This window comes from Sylvia atricapilla, chromosome 9 (assembly GCF_009819655.1).
Source record: "Sylvia atricapilla isolate bSylAtr1 chromosome 9, bSylAtr1.pri, whole genome shotgun sequence".
Classification (NCBI taxonomy): Eukaryota; Metazoa; Chordata; class Aves; order Passeriformes; family Sylviidae; genus Sylvia; species Sylvia atricapilla.
Window position 1 is genome coordinate 3,275,861 of NC_089148.1, and position 19,848 is coordinate 3,295,708.

Consider the following 19,848-nt stretch of genomic DNA (forward strand, 5'->3'; position numbering starts at 1 on the left):
AGTAATAACTGGGAGTGCAAATTATTTCTTAAAAGATGAGGATTAATGGTATTATAAAGAAATTAAGGTCAGTGTTTAACAGTGCAATTAAAAAGATTTTTTGCAAAATATAAATAACATAGCTTATAATTTTTTTTCCATCAGAAAGTAGCCAAAATTATTACTAATATATTTTAGAAACTCAGAGCAGTCAGCAGTGTTTGAGGCAACTGTTTATTGTGAACAAGTTCTTGGTGCTGAGATTCTGTTGAACCTTGATCTAGTTTTAGAAACTAGAATATGAGATTGAAAAGTACAACTAGTTTTGAAAACATTTGCATTTAAGTAATTGCTTTTGTCTAAATGTCTAAAAATGTGATTAAATGCTGGAGGTCTCCCTAAGATGCCTAAATTGTCTGCGTTTAGATAATAATCAAATAATCAAATACATAGAAGCCCTTTACTAGAAATAGTGATTTAAATATCAGACTCTAGTTTGTTTTGAGGTTTTTGTTTTGTTCCTTTTGTCTGTGATCTTCTCTTACTTTCTTGGTTTTGAGAGTGAGCTTCTGCTTACATTTTTAGTGGCATCTTCTGATGGAAAACAGCAAAAATATTTTCAAACATAACAAATGTTTCTAATACCAGAGAAATATCTGGATATATTTTTTTCAGAGATCTAATAATCACTTGAAACTCCGGTGTGTGGTTCTATATTTTTCAGACAACAAACATACACAAACATAATTCTTCTATATGTGTTTAAATTTATGGGTGCTTTTGAGTTTTTGCAGGAGCAAAGATTTTGATTAATAGCTATGTGATCTTATTAACTTATTTTTTAATTTGAGGCGATTCATCTATTCCCATGGATATTGAAGAGATATTAGTCACGTTTTCTGTCTATCAGATATTTAGATTTTAGGAGTCTTTGAAAGGAGGTATGGTAGCAATTTTAAATAAATGATACCTTTTGTTTCAGTGACCCACACAGTATGTTTCTACATTTTAGTTACACTTAATTATGTATCAGTCTCATCTGTATCTTTGAAAAACTATTTTATTGATTTTAAACCTTCCTGAAATTCTGATTGCTCTTCATGGGCAGTGTTTAGCAGTCCAGTGAAGTCACCTTCCTATGAGAAGCTGTTGCTAGGAGAAGATAAAAACAGTTTGCTTCTAGTGTAAATTAATAATACCATTTCCGCAGCAAATCACTGGTGTCTTTCAGAAATAAATGTTAACAGCATTCTAACTCCTGCAGTTTGTTGCTTGCAGTTCTTTATTTTTAAGCTTTGTAAAAGGCTATTTCTGCAAAAGAGATACAAAGAAGAAAGATTTGGCATTCTTAATTATAGTTAGGTAGATGGATTAAAATATATATGAGGAAAAGATTTTGATACAGATGCTGCTTGCAATTTTTTGGGCTTGGCGACAGAATCATGTAACTTTAAAATAATTTTAAGTGCTACAAATGATGTCACCCAAAGGGGTCTCACAGTTCCTTGGTTTGAGGCACATGGATCTAAGCAATCACAACCTGCTGTGTAGCAGGTCCTTCCTTCCAAGGAGTTCAGTGCAGCCTGTCTCTTACCTGTGCCTACTGTCCTGGCTATAAAATTTACAATGTCCCTCTGTCACTCTGTCTGTGGTTCAGATGTGGAACTAGGAGAATTTGACATCAGCCTACCCAAGTGTGGCTGGGCCATGAGTAAGCACTGACCTCTGCTTATGTGTTCACTGGCCTCAGGTGGGAGGAAGCCCAGGCAGGTCCCAGGGACACTTCAGGTGTGCTGCACCAGGGTCCTGTTTGGGACAGCAGGCACAGCAGGGCTGTGGCTCACACACAGCCCTGGCTCACATATCTCTGCAGGCTTCTTCTTAAGAGCACTGCGCTCCTGGCTCTTCTGCAGAATAATCTGATGGAGCTCTTCTTGCCTTTAAACGTTTCCCCCTGAGAGAAACAGGAATTGGAGGAGCTTTCTTTGAACTCCAGCACTGCCTTTCTGAGGCTCAGACTCCCTCCAGGAGAGTACATGAAATGTCCAGAGCACCTACCTCCACTGCCAACCCATTGGAGGTTCTTAATGTTGCTGAGCCAATGACACACCACTAGGGCAATAGAGCAGGAGGGATTTTTGTTTTCTATTGTTCTTTTTAATGTTGTGGGTTTTTTGGTTTTTTTGGGTTTTTTTTTCTTTTTTTTTTTTTTTTTTCTTTTTGCCTAAAGCATCCTGTTAATCAAATTTACAATAGGGTACTTAGAGCCTGCCAGAACTGAGAAAATTAGAAAATATCTTTTTCATTCATGTTCCCCATTTGATCATGTAATCCCTCTGCTCTGCATTATCTTTACCCCCCTATGCTCTTAACCTGCCTTATCTGCCATAATTTCCCCAAAATCATAAGGTATAATTTAGAAGAATGTAGATATAAAGAATGTGGAGACTTTTTTACCTTTTCCCTCCCTTACATTTTGAAGATGCTTTGCCTCTCCTGCCAGAGACCAAATTTTAAGGTTGACAGTTCTTGTTGACTTTGTGTTATTGCTTTTATTTTAGTCAAACGGTGCAACTGTCCATGTGCAGATATTCTTGGATTTATTTATTTTTCCCACAATGAAATCTCATTTTGTGCAACTAGAAAACAATCATACAATACAGAACACAAGAAAAAAATCAAACCACAAAACCAGGACATGCATTTATTTTTTTCAACCTTGAACTTCTTAGCCAGTTTTTGTACTCAGACTTGTCTTTTTTTTTCCTTTTGCAGTGTAAGGCAAGAACATAAACGAGCCTTGGTGTGTGCTTTCCATGGGCTAAATGAATCAGGCTCTAAACTTTTATCTAGATCTGTGGAGCTTGGATATAAATTGAAAAGATCACAGCTATGGGGAAAAGACCTATACTGTAAAGGCCTTTCTGCATAGATTATGAACATCATAACTCAATAATTTTTTTTTCCCAAACTATAGTTATAATTGGACCCAATGGGGGTCTCTCTCTTTGATCAGATCACAGTAACTGTGACTTTACACTGGAAAATGTCACTACTGTGAAGGTTTATCACCTGTAGAGCTGGTCTTTTCTCTGATGCCATGTTCAGTTCTCATTAGCATTATTCAAAGTTTAGTTGTTAATTAGGTTGACACTTCAATTACAATCATCATCTACAAGAGCAGTCAGGACTACTTGCATAAAGAAACAAAAAGATACTCATTCTTGCATATATTTCCAAAAGAATGAAAGCTGTTTTGGTGATAAATTTGTATTTATAATATTCCATTTCAGTAATAACTCGGAATGTTACTTCATTTAGGGACTTAAATAATGCTCTGTTGGGTATGTTACAATACAAAGGGATATAGAAATGTGTATTCTACATAAACAGAGTTGACTTATTTTCCAGGTGTCCCTCCCTCATGATGGAAATTAGGAGAGTATAAATTATATCTGGGTATAATTCACGTATCTTGTAATAAAACTTCCCCCTTTATTTTTTTCTTTTTCTTTATTTCTGTCTAACCAGTGGTCGTTATTTGCCAAGTAAAGAACAACAAGCCTCCTTAAAACGCCAACTACTACAATCAGAATGGTCTTTCTTTCTTTCTTTTTTTTCCCCATCTAAACTGCAGGCACTTACTAATTGCTGTCTTTGTTTTCTTCCCTTTCACATGTTTTATCTTCAAGGACAATTCTGGAGGCAGTGTAATACTGAATTTACAATAACTTTTCTCAACTATTTGATTGTGGTAGCAGGTACTCCCATGGTGCATGAGAAATGATGTAAGACAGGAATTTGACCTAAAATAAGAGATACTCCTTGGCACTGTATAGTAGGTGATCATTAAAGAGTCCTTAAAAATAAACCTTCATAGGTTAAATAAAACATTTCCAACTGTCTGCATTCAAGCAAGCAAATACATGTTATGCTGGGAAAAAAAATATGCAATAAAATGACTCGTGTATTTTACTGTAAAATAATTAAGCTTATTTATGTCAAGAGGCCTTGGAAAAAAAAAGAGAGCATAAACCAATCTGCATTAGCACTCTACCATCATCCCCTGCCTTCATTTCAATTAACAGACCAGCAGGTGCTTCTTGCAGTTAAAAAGATAAGCTATCAAGGAGGAGGATGAATTTTTGTCTGACCTGTAGACACTCTGGTTTGCCTGCTGATTGGGTTCATACCTCGCTGTACCAATTTCTGAGGTGTTAATTTAACTGTTCCACTCTGTCACGCAGGTCTCGGCCTTGAAAAATAAACTGAAAAAGCAGTCGACAGCTACGGGCGATGGAGTGGCCAGGGCCTTCCTTCGGGCACAGGCGGCACTCTTCGGATCCTACAGGGATGCACTGAGATACAAACCAGTAAGATGGCTTCCCTAGTGCTCTTTTCCCTGAATTTGTAAGAGCACGGTGTCATTCTTTCAAGGGAAATGTGAAATGTTTTATCCCGGTCCGGAATAGTCTGTTTTAAATCTTACTCTGTGCTGAGGAATTGGAAGATATCTCTGTCTCTTGACAGTGAATTGTCCTGGATAATACTCATCCAGCTGTTTTCTTATTTGTGTTAGTTTTATTCTTTGTTTAGTATGGAATTGATTTTATTACTGAGGCTGCTCACACGGAGATCACCTGGTTTAACGTAGTGAAGAACTGAAGGCACTGTGCATTTCAGACTTTTGCTTTGTTGGAGGGCAGAAGCTTCTTTCCTAGCAGAAGTCACTTATGAGTCAAACAGGCATCTCTCCCATTATCTGCTTATATTGATTACACTTGGAAGACAGGAGAAATGAAAACCCGTTTTATCTCATCAGAACCTCAGAATTCGTATTTTTACATTTTGCTGGTATTCAGTTGATTAATGTTTTATGAGCTTTCATAATTTCTAAATAATGAGAGTGGCATGTATTGAGCCTGTTGGAGATAAAGTAATTTATCAGAAAAAACTTAAAGATTAATTTCACCCAGTAGTCCAGATTACTTTTCTTGCAAACTACTGATAGTAGTTGGTTTGATCCAGTGCACTGAGATGACATTGGGTGAATTGAATTCTGAGGATACAGTGTTTGGTTGTCTGATGGATTCAGATAAATTCAGATTTGATAGGAGAAAATCATCTTCACTTGGGGAGTCAGATTAGTAAAGTTGGTAGGTGTGCAGAACATTGGTGGATATTTTTCTGGGGGTGAGAAGAGCTCTCTGAGAAGCTGTGGTATTCCTTGATGGAAATGGATAGGATAGTTATTAATTCTAGATGAGGGCTTTACTGGAGGGAACTTTAAAATACAGTTTGGCCCTTGGGTCCTGCTTCTCCCCAGGTGGTTCTCATCCAGGTAGTTCTTTGTGCTGTGAGCATTTTGCACACCAGCTGGCGGTTACGAGAGGGAGGGTGACCCATGCAGACATGAAGACGTGTACAGGTTCAGTTCACATGTTTATGTTTAGCAGTTCTCTTAAAATGTGGAAATCCTGTTTGCATTCCATATTGGAAGGCCTGCACCTGTTTTAGAAATGGCTGGATTTCAGCACACCGCTTGTTTCAGTAAAACAAATCATTTCAACAAAACAGATAGTCATCCTTTACTACATAGTGCCATCACCTGAATCTAATTCACTCCTTACTCTAAAGGTGAGTCCATGCCAACTCATGGCAGCTTGCAGCAAGAGCTGTTAAGTCAAAAAGTGTTTTTTGGACACTTAGGATATGTACAAACAGAAGGATGTCAGTCTGCATGATGTCCTGAGCTCTGTTCTGACCAGAAATAAGCTTCTGTCAGTCCTTTGTTTTGGTGACTGTGGAACTGAGTGTGCAAGTTCTGCAGCATCCTGGTTAGCATCCCTTTTGAAATGAGCTCTCCTTTTAACTGATTCCCATTTTATTTCAGTTAAACTGTTGGCATAGCTGAGATCTCTACATTTGCACTGTATTGGAAACAGTGCACTATGCATCATTTCAACTGGCAAACATTTGTCAAAATGACCTTTGAAGTGTTTCTTTTCTTTTGCAGATTTATCTTTTTTGGCTCTACTGATTGCATATAAGAGAAGATATTTATGAAACCATTGTAGCCTGATCATTTTTTTTAAAGACATGTTTTTTCAGAATATTTTAGCAAGCAGAAGTCTGCTGGCAAATACTAGCATATCTTGGATTGATATCAAGTTGTCCAAAGACAAAGCATATTTAAAAATAAATGAAACCCCCATGTAACTGTTATTTTGAGCTGTGTTCACATAATCTTAACGAATTCAATATTTCACAGAATTTTTGTTGTGAAAGAAAAATTGAATTCACTCTGTATTAGTAGAAATTAAGAGGATTTTTACATGATTATGCATCTCATTCTTCATTTACCTTCTCTTTTGTGAATTGGAAAATTGAAAAAAATCAAATCACATTTGGCTGTATTAGGAATATCTGAATATTTTGAATATATATATAACTTATATCTGAATATAAGTTATCAAAGCTTGATAACTGCTGTGGGAACGAAAATATTTTCCTTTGTTTTGGTGTCTATGGTGCCAGGTCTAATAAGGTAATTTAAACCACAGCTACAGACTTAATTTACATTTTTTCAGGAACTCAAGTAGTATTTGTGTAGAAAATTTGTAGGGGTAATATTTAAATGAATATATTTTCCAGATAGATTTGAAATGCATCTGCTATAATAAACTTCTATGTTCAAAATCAAGAACTGAAGTGTTTCGTTGTACAGTTCTGAGGATCACAAACCTCCTGATGAAAAATGAAATAATGTATTTGGACAGTTACCAATTGCTTGAAAGTTGAAAAACATGTCTAAGTGAACTATTCTCCTTGCAAGAGTGTGTCCTGTATGATTTCAACTTGAAACATGAAACAACTGTCATTAATATTCACTTTGAGTAAGGAACAGCTTTAATAGTGTCTGTACTCATCCAACACTTCTCTCCACTCCAAACGCTGTTCATCACACTGAGCACTCATTCTGTGCAACTGTTTGTTTGCAGCACAGGACAGATTCTCCCCACTATAGCAATATGTCTTGGACAAACGTCTAGCAATTATTGAAAAAAATGATTGGTGAAAGGCAAAATGGGAATCTTCAGGGGTCTTGCAGAGAGTTCGTGGGCCTCCAAAGGACCATATGGAAAATCTGACTACTCCAATACAGACAGGAAATATGACATGTAATAAAGATTATAATATTTTTTCCTGCATATTAAATGATAATGAAACACTTAATCCGGTAAATGAAAAGAAGAAATAGCTGGTTTTTTCTGATTTAATCATTACTAAATTAATCTGTCAAATTGATATAAGTGTTAAGAGTACTTTTTAATATGCTACACTTTACATTAGCAAATATTGTGTAATAGGAGTGGATCTGTAGAGCAGAGCAGCCCAGCTAGTGCTAAGGACCTGACATACACACAGAGTGCATCTCTGCCTTCACTGTGGTTCTGATTCTAGTCTGGTGCTGAATGCTGAATACCCATGACTAGCTGGAGCTCTGCTTTGTTCCAGAAGGAATACACCTTACACATGGTGTGTGGAGACGATTGTAAAACTTGCACCAATGTCATTTGATAAATGACCGAAAAATAATCCAGAAAAAAGTATCATCAGTGGAATGGTGAATTATAAGGATTTTGTATATGATGTCCTTCGCATAGAGGACTGCAATCCATTTTGAAATATTGTTTAATTTGGGTGCTCACAGCGTGGCCTTGAACCTTGTGTTGCTCCTCATTTCTTTGGGTAGTCCAGCATTTGGGGATTTCTCCTTATGATAATGCATGTTCCATGTTTCAGAATTGAAGGCATAGGTGGGACAGAGACACAAATATGGCAGTTGTGAAGTTTGTGTTTGTGTCATTTTGTTATCAGGGTATGTGTGACCTGTTTTTCCCAGTGATTTTACTTTACATGTTCTTCCTGCATGTACATGGGCAGATGAAGGCAAAGACTAGGACACGTTTTTCATAAGGCCATATGCATTATGGCCAGTTAATAAAATAATATGTGACTTAAAGAATTCTTAAAAAGCCAGACTGTGTCTGGAGAGGGAGTGGTAGATAAGAGAAGGAAGAAGGAGTTGAAAAATACTGAATATGAAAATATATGCCATGATAGAGATTAAATTCCCCTCCTTTGGGGATAAAGTCCTTGAAGCTCTGGATGTTAGAACAAAAAAAAAAAATATAAACCCAGAATAGTTTTGTTTCAAGTTGTGATGGTTGTAACATCACTCATCAGAAAGGAAGAGCAAAGGCTTGCTCTGGAATGCTCAGCAGTAGGAGTTCAGGGGGGCCAGGATAACCTTCATGGTGAAGATGGCACAGCCTGTCAGATCTCTCTTTAATCCAATGGTAACTGGATACTTTGGGCTGGTGTTGACAAGCAGTGACATCACCTGTCCAACAGATGTTGTATTCAATGTACAACAAATCAGAATAACACAATAAAATAAGTAAAATTTGTATTGGAAAAAAAATTGAAATTCAAAATGCATCTGAATTATTTGAGGATGCACAGATAATAAATGATTATAATTCAGTTTCAAAATGACAGGTATCACTTGAAATGGGCATTGACTTGTTTACCTTTCCCTCAAGAGTTAGGTGTAAAAAGTACAGCAGCGTACAGAAACAGTGATGAAATGGCAGAACATAGTTGGTGTTTAGATCCAGAACCACCATGTGTAATACCTGTTATGACTATTTATTTGTGGTTTTATTTATTTGTTTTATTTGTTTCAAGGACTGTTACTGGTCCTTTTTTGAATATAGATGCTGTGTTAATAGGAGCTGGTTTTAGGTATAATTTGGCTGTAAGAAATACCAGTATATCTGAGTCTTTTGGTGTTTTTTGGCAGATTGCAAGAGATTTACACAGTCTGGAAAAATTTGTAAATGGTACCTTCCTGAGAAGAATCACAGCACATGCTCAGTTACCCTTGGCCTTTTTCTCTGAATGTCATGACAGAGATTTTAAAAAAAGATGAATTCTAACATCAAAATGAAAGGATATTAATTGTTGCAGTAGAACTAATAGTTGTTGTGGGTCGTGCTAGAGTGAGGCAATGTTTTCTGCAATAAAAAAAAATATTTTTACTTCTTGTTCAATTTAAATATCACTAGATTTAGAAGGCACAAATGCACCTTCTAATCTAAAGGTTTTCATTCCTTTTAAAATGATCACACTGGTTTAGCTCAGTTTTCATGTTCCATTGAGGTCTGTATAAATAGCTTGCTTAAAATGTGAATGTAGCTTAGAGTAAGAAATTCCTGCTGTGTGTGGCAAGCTCTGAAAGAAGAAGAAAATTCTATAGCAACTGTTGTTAGAAGGATAGATATCATGTTTGGGCAGAGATTGTTTGGTGTGAGTATTAGCTGTCTACTTTTCAGTACGGAGTCCCCACTGGGTTTGGATCGAACTTGTTTTGAAAGTACATTGTAGATCAATACAACAGGGGCCAGTTGATGGTTGAGCAGTTAAATATCAGTGCAGCATTCCTCCAAAACTCAGTTTCTAAAGGTAGTCAGCTGTATTTGCAGAAGCAGGAATGTTACAGGTTTTATGTATGAAAACACTGAGAGCTAGTTTTGTTTATAGTGATTAAATAATTTACTTGTTAATAGCACTTCCAAAGGATTCGTGTTTGCAGTAATAATGTGGAAGATTTGTAGAAATTTTATTTGGAAAACAATTTTGTTGGTGAGAACCTTGAGCAAATAAAAGAGCTAGGAGTTAATTGTGTTATTTAATGCAATTTCATTAAAGTTACCACACATACCCTGAGAAAGCTTCCATGCGGAATTTCTGCAGGTTTCAACAGATTTTCTCATTTTCATGTGCTGAACAGGTAGGAGCTTTAAACCTACTCAAATTTTTAAATCAGTCTCACAGTCAGCAGGTTGAAATAACATGGATGACCTTTGGATGTGAACTCCTTATAGAATTAAATGAATTTTCAGCAAAGAAATAGCTTTGGTTATTGTGTCTGAACGGTACTGATAAGGGAACAGATACACCAGTGCATGCATTCTTACTAGGTATCTGAAACATCCAGTGATTAAAGGAAAGTATTTGGGAAAATATTACAGCCATGCACTGAAAATGAGTGTTGAACTATTACTTCCTGGTGTTCTCTTAGAAGGCTTCACTACAAGAAGTGCTGTCAGGAAAACTGGCTGGCTGCTGTTTCCTCCCTGGCTGGTGTGAAAGGGCAGAGCAAGCATGCCTGTTTTCTCTCCTCTAGGGAGATAACCTCTCCTTTTTGGTCTGTCCCAAGAGGATTGGGAGACTGGCACAGGGAAGCATAGCTTAGTTTTTATTTTAATAAGTAGTTTATTTTGAATTTTTTTTCACTCTTTATTCCTAAATTTAATGTTCCCTAGTTATGTGATGAGCCATCATCTAGTCAGAGCTGCACTCCTACAAAGCTTCTGTATTTCCAGAAGTGCCTTCTTTGTGTAACAACAACAACAAAATAAATACTATGTATATGTGTGTGTGTGCGTGTGTACATATATAAGTATCTATAGGGAGTTCCTTTAATTTGCTGCCTTGAAATTTTTTGGAAGGGCAGCAGAACTGAGAAGAGAGTCTGCCCTCAGGAGCACTATGTCTTATTACCACCATGTCTCACTGGAGACTGTTCCATTTGTTTTGATGCACTTTGATTTGCTAAGTAGCTTGGGGTCATCTTCTTAAGACAAGAGTCTTTAGGAGCTCAGGAATAGCTAATGCAAAGTGGGTCAGGAAGGCAGTGCTATTTAAAGTACCATGAACATTTCAGGCTGTTTGGCAGATCCAGCATGTCCTGCATGTGCACTGTGTTCACCAGTTATTTTGGGATGAATAGTGGGACTAACTTGGGTGCTTCTGGAGATTCGATGGACACAGTGCTGTGTATTGTACTGAGCTGGCTTCATGTCTCCAGCTACTCTGGGACTGGGCAAGAATTGTGCAAATGTAAGGCTTCTAGTTTCTCTAGTGAGAGAACTTTTCTAAAATCAAAGCTTCCATAAAGAGGTAAGGATGCCAGACTTCTTGTTGAACTTAAATACTTTGCTGAGTTGTAAAGAAAAGAAAGACTCGGAAAAAGAGGACGTTTTTGATAGTATGAGAATAGATTTTAAAGTTACATCACAATGGTTTTGCTACAACGTTCCCTTAGGTAACACTTGAACCGTTTAAAGACAAAGTGTAAGGTGTAAGGGACAGTTGAAAATGATTCACAGCTGCTCCAGCAGACTCAGCTAAGTCTCCTGGAGAAAGTGCTTGGTGACACTGGGAACACCTCCCTGCAGTCAGCTGGAATGATGGGCACATGCAGGAGTGCCATTGGAGTTAACCAGGGCTAGGGAGCACAAAGCTGGGGTGATCATGGCCATTAAGGAATTTGTCTTTAAAGTGGCTGGAGCTGTTGTGAAGATCAGTAGCAGTTGCCTTTGATCTTCCTTCTTTTGAGTGGCTGAGGTATCTTTTATTCTGTTGTGGGACTGCTCTGGAGATGTAGCTTGTGGATCATAGAATTTCAAGTGGATGGAGCATTTTGTGGCATTCCAAGTTTTGTGTCTTTGAGACCTTTGGTTGTTGCTAACCTGATAATCATTTTGGTTTGTAAACTTGGGTGAGAGGCCTTTTGCCTTTGTGGTGAGATCTGATTGTATACCTTGATTACCACACAAACTTCATAATGTTTCTATGATTTGTCCAGTTATGCCAAACAGCTTCAAGTATTTATCAAGAAGTATGGACAAGAATACAAAATTGGAGAAATGCTCCACAGGAACATCCAGTGGTCTGTGCACACTGAAGACAGCAAATTTTGAATGAAATTAGGGAATAACAGAGGAATGAATTTGATAGTTTATAAATACTTTCAGTAGCATCCTTCTTTCAATGAATGTTGTTTTCAGCAACAGTTTTTTTCAGCAAGCTCTGACTTTTCATTGAATACTTGTTTATCTTTTTTTTCATCATCCAAGGGTTGTGGTATCTATAGGCTGTGCACTTTTCCCATGTGCAAAAATATATTTTACTGTATGAAGTGTTAATGTTTGAATCTTTCTCATAACCATGTTTCAGTTTGTAGCCTTTGTTTTGTGTAAAAATAAAACAGATGTATGTTTCAATAATTTCCTGTTAAATCAGTAATATATTTATCAATCTTCTCATGTCTTTGTAGAATAAATATAGAATTAATTTTGTACAGACACATATTTTTGGAGTGAATTATGGTGTGTGTATATATATATATATATGCTCACCATCCTAACAACTTCTATTTCAATTTTTTAGGGAGAGCCTATAACTTTCTGTGAGAACAGTTTTGTGAAGCATCGTTCCAGTACAACTAAGCAGTTCCTAGAAACAGCTGTTAATCTTCAACTGTTTAAACAGGTATGAGAGGGTAAATGATCCATATTTAATGATTTTCTGTTAGAGCAGAAAGGGTTCCTGCTATCTGTATTTAAATACATTTTCCCTTCTGTCAGCCTGCAAAAGTCTGGGATGAAATCTAAATACAAGTACTTTGGGTACAGTCATCTCGGGTTTGTTGTATTTTTATATCTGCAGTTATAGTTCAGAGGAGTGGTGGTGAAACTGAACAAAAAAATAACCCCAGGGTGCAGAGCCAGTGCAGCATCTCTTCAGAGCCAGTCAGCTACCCAACTACACAAGAAAAAAATCAGGGATCTCGCAGCTTGATGGTTGAACTTCATTTTCAGCTCTCTTGGCTCATGCCCAAAGAGTCTAAACAGCAGAGTGCTTAACTTAAATTGGACATCACTGGTGTTTACTTAAAAACTGGATTCATCCTGCAACTGCAGGTTTCTTTTCTAGGCTTTTTGAAATATGCACACAGAGAATGTCACAAACCTGAGCTATAGGGGTGGCCTGAACAGTATGCCAGCTGATCTCTTAATGCAGAACTTGAATTAATAGAGGACAAAATTTTGTATGTCTGACATAGCTCAGCTATAGTTTGATTACAGTCTTTGAAATGGATTTTGTTCTTTGATTTTATTTTGTAACTCTCCTCCGTTTTCATCAGTGGACCCCATTGCATGAAAAGGGTGTTAAACTTATAACTAGATTTTTATGAAAATCAAGGAAAACACAAAAATATGAATTCATGAAAATACATATTTGCCTGCAAATGCCTGAAATGATTGATACATAGAGTTCATATTTAAATACTCAGGGTGTTTTCTTTGAAGATATACAAGCATGATAGATTAGGGAAATCCATTATTCTTATAACCTTCTAATTTTTTAAAAAAACATTTGGTGTTAATCAGAGGTTAATGTCTAAAGTAAAGACTTGTGCAAGGATGGTATTTTATAGAAGTCCCATGAAAATACAATCACAAAACTGGACTCCTTTAATTTTACTGTGGTTATATAAAATAAACAATAAGAAATTTGAACCCTTTTGAAGTATGATTGATTGGATTGAAATGGAAGAAGTAACCAGCTGAAGTGTGGTTTACATTTTGCATATCTCTGTGCAATAACGTAGCATGAAATTTTAATAAAAAGTTGCTTACAAGCAGTGTTTGTAAATTGTTGTCACACAACTGGTACTGAAACAAAACCTTCAGCTGCCATGAATGGGCTGACTTTGTACTTACCCATTACATTTTAATGTGTTCAATTAAACAGAATCAGTTTACAATTTGTTTATAGCTTGTTTTAATTTTATTTCAGTTGGAGGAAATAATAGGGGATTAGGAAATAATAACAGTTTTGATGATGTGTATGGTTTAATAGTAGTAGTAGGTTTTTCTCATTCCTCTGGTTCTTGTTGCAAAGGTTACTCCTACTTATTCAGTTAATCCTCAGCCCAGCTGCATCTTCTCCAGTTTTTCCCACTGACAAATGAGCTGTTTTCAAAGTTGTTTGCATTCAAAGAGACCAAACTGTATTTTATTCTGCTCTGAAAGCCTTTTAAGCAGAAAATAGTTCTTAGGGGCAGCCTTAAACCTAGTCCAAGCAGAAAATTGGTACTTTAAATACACCCTTTTTGCCATAATTGACAAGTGAGCTTTATTTGTGCTGTTCTATGAAATCTCTCCTCTGTCCATTTAATTAGGGTAGCATGGAAGGTAACTAACCTTTGTATCAAGCTGCAAACATAAGTAATTAATAATTGCATCTTATGTGTCAAATAGTTCTCATGAGTGTCCAGGGAAAATATGAATTCATTCTTAGAACTAGCCTGAAGCCTAATGCTGGACTGTCTCCTAAAACAGTGTACTTGTTATCAGCAAGGTAATATTCATCAGTTATTGGGATTTGTTCCTAGCATGTTGGAAGATGTTACTTAGAAAAATAAGTAATGAATGGAGGAATCATAAGCCTTTGAAAATTGTTGGTGATTCAAATTTCATTTACCATTTTTATGAGCTGAGCTCTCTTCTTGTGAGATAGAAGCTTTTATTTTGTGGAAATCATATTTATGATGTTTTCTTTGCTTCTAAAAACCTTTTGGTTTTAAAAATTGATAAAATTACTTGGATATTCTGAAGCAGATGTAGTCTCTATTTTGGTTTTAGAACTCAAAATCAGTTGAGGATGATGTCTTTAGTCACCTTAAATTCCAAGGGTAACACTGGAATTGCTAATTACTCATTGAAAGAGGTAGTCACACAGGGGCTCTTTGGATCTCAAAGTGAATACATTTCTTGGAAGAGCAGGCCCAGATTTTTCAGTCTGTGGGTTTGTAGAGTGTGAGTTTGAAAAATGGAAAGAGAAAACCCATAAATTTTATGTGTAATTCCACGTGCTGTTATTTTCATGTAGCAGTTTTAAGTGCAGCTATTAACAGTAAATTACTCAAAAGTAATTGCTACTACTACCACCACTACTAACACTTGTAATTTCTTTTAAATAATGTCTCCAATATCTTTTTGCTAACAGTTCTCTTTGTCAGTGTTTACATTAAATACTCAATTGGTGGGACCCTCTCAAATTCAGTCAGTGTCTCAGTCTTCTGTTGATAGGATTTTAGCAGATGATGAGTATGTCCATAAATCTTATGCTAGTTTATAGTATGGAATGAATTCATAACTTTCCCCAAAGAGATAATGTGTTACAGTTCAAAGGAAGGGATGGGAGTGGAGGTTGTTGTTTTTGGGGGGTTTCTTTTCACAGCAGTAGCTAAAGGTGCTCTTATCTGTTTTTCTTACTGTGAAATAATCCAGTGATCCCACAGTGGTCTGACCATGAACCAGCCTGTTTGGAAAAAGGCCAGCTTGGAGTAAAATGAAAAAAAATACAAAGGAATTTAGACAAGGAAGCGAGAAATATCTTCATGCTTACCTTATTCTTGCTTCTGGAATTTTTGGACTCTGAGAAAGTTGTTTTTTCATGTTGCTAGTCTGTTCATTGGCAAGCATCAGATTGTCACTGACACTGTTTGGATATTCAGTTGTAAAAATGATACAGCCAAATAATTAATTCTAGTTCATTCCTAGGTACTGTTTAGTACCAGTGAATAACTCATAATTCTTGCTAGAAGATGAACTGTGTGTAATTGAGAAATTGCTTTCTCACTTTATCTGTCAGACTTGAGTTAGCCTTTTCAAAACAAAAAGGGAGGAGTTGCTTCTTGAAAGAATTTTAAATCTATAGGAATGTGCTTGTCCTACTTCCTTGAAGCCCGATAATTCTTGAAAAGAATATATTCTTCCCTTCTGAATGGTTTAATCATTAATTTTCTAATTTTGACTTTCTCTGACACATTTGGATCTTTTCAGTCTTTGTACATACACTTAGCTGCAAATTCATGTAGTCATGCATTTGTGACCTCTACATAAGGAAAACTGTTGTAATATACATCTGTAGATGCACCTAAATAAGAGTTAGTGCTTTAAAGGACCCACAATTTTACAACAGGACATCAGAGAATGGCTTCATGACCTTTACATAGTTATGGTAACAAATCCAGGGTTACTATTAAGTAAGGAAATAAATTATTTTCTTTTCTTGCCATTAGAGAAACACAGAAAATATAAAGAATTTTCTTGATCTATACTCTATATTCCTGTTGCTCATAGTTACACCTGCTCTTGTAAAGCCCATTTGAGAGCAGTGTATTATCCTTAAGACATGTATGGTCTTGAACATACAGATTCCATTATAATGGACACATTTAAAATTCTAACACTGTAAAGCAATAGAAGAAACCACAAAATGTGTGTGACTTTTTTTTTTTTTCACCTCCAGTTTATTGATGGTCGACTATCAAAATTAAATGCAGGAAGAGGATTCTCTGATGTTTTCGAAGAAGAAATCACAGCAGGAGGCTTTTGTGGAGGTACAGAATTAATTTGGGAGTACTTATTGACACTTCTTTGGGAACTGTTTGACATGATGTCCTGTAAGTTTTAGAAGTCATTGATCTTGTTACTGTTCCGTTGTTTCCCTTCATTTTTGGAAAGGTTTTAGCCTTTAACAAATCACTGCTGAGACACATACTATTCTGTATCTAGTTACACCAGTGTATTAAATGAAGATATGTTTGTTTAATCCTGTAAAATAATACTTAGATTTCAGTATAGGATGAGATATCACTATAGTGTTTACAATTTTAATTGCATATTTATATAATATGCTGCGTTCTGTGTAAACTGTATTTTCATAATCATTTTGACATTTGTGCTGCTTAACTTCTAGATAATTATATTTTCCATAAACACTTCATTTTCTTTTCACATCTACTTATTTCTGCAGTGTAGAGATCACAGTAATGTCCTGAATGTTCAGAGAAATGTGCTTTCTCCAATGAATGTGTTACTCTAAATAAGGGACTTTTTTTTTCTTGTGTATATGATCTGAGAAGGGACATGGAAATTTAGCTTCTTTGTAAACAAAAATATTATTCCTCATGTTGTTTGCCTCTGTTGTGTTCACTGACAAGTGTTAGAACACTTTTCACATCAGCTGACCCATATGGAAGAGTGTGTCCTGAATCCAGTGCTGATTTTTACAGGATTATGGAGCTGTTTCCTGTTAAACATTTAGGACAGGTATATTGTTATTTCAGGCATTGTCCTGTTTTAAACCCAGCACCACAGAGCTGCTCACTCTACTGCAGCCAAAACCAGCCCAGGTGTAAGAGAGGGGATTAAAAGATGGGATCAAAATATGCATGACAGCACACATGATATTTTATGGTTAGTCTTGAAAGTTGTGTAGAAGCTTCCTCAGTAGATGGAAGTTATGTTATTTGAGTAAATCCACTGGGGTGCAGATGGCAGCTTTGGATGGGCTTCCTTTGCAAGACTGTCCTTGAATGGGACACATTGAGGAGAGGATTTGACCCCCACAGAGAAACTACTAAGTGCTGCAGAGCCATCTGCATCTCCTAAAAAAATAAATTTTCTATACTCCAAGTACATAATTCATTTTGTTCAAGAATTTTACTGCCTTCTTTGTCTTGTGCTAGGATCTAGCAAATTATTGGGATTTTGTTTCTTGATTCAATTGTGGTTAGTTATACAGAGATTTGCTTCTCTGCCCTTTTTGGGTAAGTTACACTGTTGTGTAAACAGATTTGAGACTTTGAGCATTCATCATTGAGATAGGTGATGTCAGTATTCAGAGCTCGTTTGCTGACTGCAGGTAGGGGTCAGGGGGCTGCAATAAAGCTGCAGTAGAAGTTGGATAAAGCTTGTTCCTTGGCTGTGCCCTGGCAGGCTGTGAACCGTGTCTCACCTGGCTGTGCTCAGGAGGGAGCGCTGAGCTCTGCCTGTGTGCCTTCAGCTCACACAGGCTGATGGTGCCAGGCTGTGGACAAATTGCTTAGGGCACATTCTCAGTATTTACATAACTGCTGTCTCATTATTGTTATGAAGTGCAGGGCTAACAATATGTGTGCAATTGAAGGTGACATTTTGTGATGCTAATGGGGTAGAACTATGATCTCTTTGCGGACTTAACTCCCGTCAACTTTAGCAGGAAGGCCAAGGTTTGAAAAAAAACAGGTGAAACCCAGATTTCAGAAAAGTCACAGAAAGTTAATGTTAGCTCCAAGCTGTTAAAGGGACAGGTGAACACGTTCTTAGTGTAGCCAGTATAATTTAAAAACTCTAGAATCAAATTCAGATGAAAAGTGTTTCTTTAAGTAATCTCTTTTTTAAATTTGCATTTGTCCACATATGCAAGTGGACAAATGCATATGCAAAACTAAACCAGAAAAGAAAATCAAACATAAAATTGAAGAATAAAACTTAAATTTAGTTTTAAAAATTATTTTCTTATTTTAAAAAGGTGGTCAAAACTTATTTGTGTGTCTATGTCTGAAAATAAATCTTCATTAGAGTTTGTACTTTATAATTAAAATTTTATTTTCCCTTACATTTTATTCTATAGAAGTATTAGTTCTCAAGAGCTTTATGTAACTTTCAATACAAGCATATAGTGATGGATTGGTTTAGCACTCAGATTTCTTGTAGAATATGTTAATTAATTTTTAATTACATCAATTTTACTACAGCAGGTTTTTCTTTTTTCTATTGGTCTTATATCACGAGAATGGAAGTGCTAATCCTTCCTGCTAATAGAAGGAAAACTGAAAAAATAAGAAAATTTGAAACACTCTTACAATGATACTTTGCTTTAAGGAATCAGATTTTTTTCCTGCTAAGGTTTCAGGAGGTTCAGCTCTAGCTGAGGGTATGCAGTGTTAGCATGGCTGTCTGGAGATAGGTATTTCTCTGTTTTCTTGGTTGTTGTCCCTGAAGTGTCACGAGATAACTAGATGAACATTAAACTTGGTCATTTGCTGTGATCCCATTTATTGTTTCTATTAATTCTTTAAGTCAGTTTGTTAAAGAAGAGGCTCAGCTGTGGAAATGTCACTTTTAAAAAGTTAAGGATACCTCAAGACAGGTGATACATGAACATTGTTGACAAGAATTGAAGCAATAAGATACTGTATTAAAGAAAGCATTTGTGGTTCATGCAATGTCATTAACACCCCAGCAGTGGTTAAATTTCACCTTATACATGTTACTTGTGTGCTTCCTTCCCTGACAGTTCTAGGGAGCCAGATCAAAGAAGTGAAAAGCAAGTTGTTTCTGCTTTAGGTTGCTCTTTGCTCTTCTTAATAGAGATGGGGTCATAATAATCATGAGGATCTCTCCTCTCTAAGAGAGTACTGCTTTCACTTGTGCCATCGTTCTTGAGAATCTGGCTGTCTCAGAATTGCTTGTAAAAATTGAGTGGAATGGGTGAAAGTACCTGGTACGAGTCTAAAGAGTTTGTGTTTCTTCACCTAATTTTGAAAATCGGGAATACCTTTTCCAATGATCCGATTAGTTCTCAGAAATGTTCTAGGAGTGTATTTCGGCTTTCGTCAGCCAGTGGAATAATTCTGGCCAGGCCTTAAGTAATGGATTGTTGTAAGACTTGAGGAGTTTTGCCAGCTCCTGTTCAAAGTCTGTAGCACTGTGTCAGTATGGTCCTTTCACCATGGTCATACTCTGTTTGAAACTGGAGCGTTCTTGTCAAAGTGAATGTCTTGTATGGGGTCAGTAGCAGCACACAGTACTGGAGTATTTGAGTGACTGATGTACTCTAAAACTTTCTCAGGGATCAAGGACCTAATCTTTGTTGTTCAGCTGAAGCACCTTTGGGAAGTAGTATTGACTTCTTCATCAAGTAGGATTTAACGTGCTCCTTTGTGGCTGGTTTAGTCCTCAGTGGTCCTACAGAAGTCAGTAGCTCTCACTTGCCATTAGAGGTTTTTCTTTGTGAAAGTAGATACAGTTAATAATTTAAAAAGATTTTTTTCTGAACAGGAATATACAGTTGTGACATAACCCTTAGACTTTTCTCTTGTTCTTTTTCCTTGGT

General features: G+C 36.4%; 1 protein-coding gene across 1 annotated transcript in view; it reads left to right on the forward strand.

Moving 5' to 3' along the window:
* DENND1B (DENN domain containing 1B) overlaps nt 1-19,848 on the forward strand; it is a 226,389-nt gene that overhangs the window by 186,789 nt on the left and 19,752 nt on the right. The window contains 1 exon segment of the mRNA XM_066324629.1: nt 16,216-16,306. Within this exon segment, the coding sequence (XP_066180726.1) occupies nt 16,216-16,306 (91 nt within the window).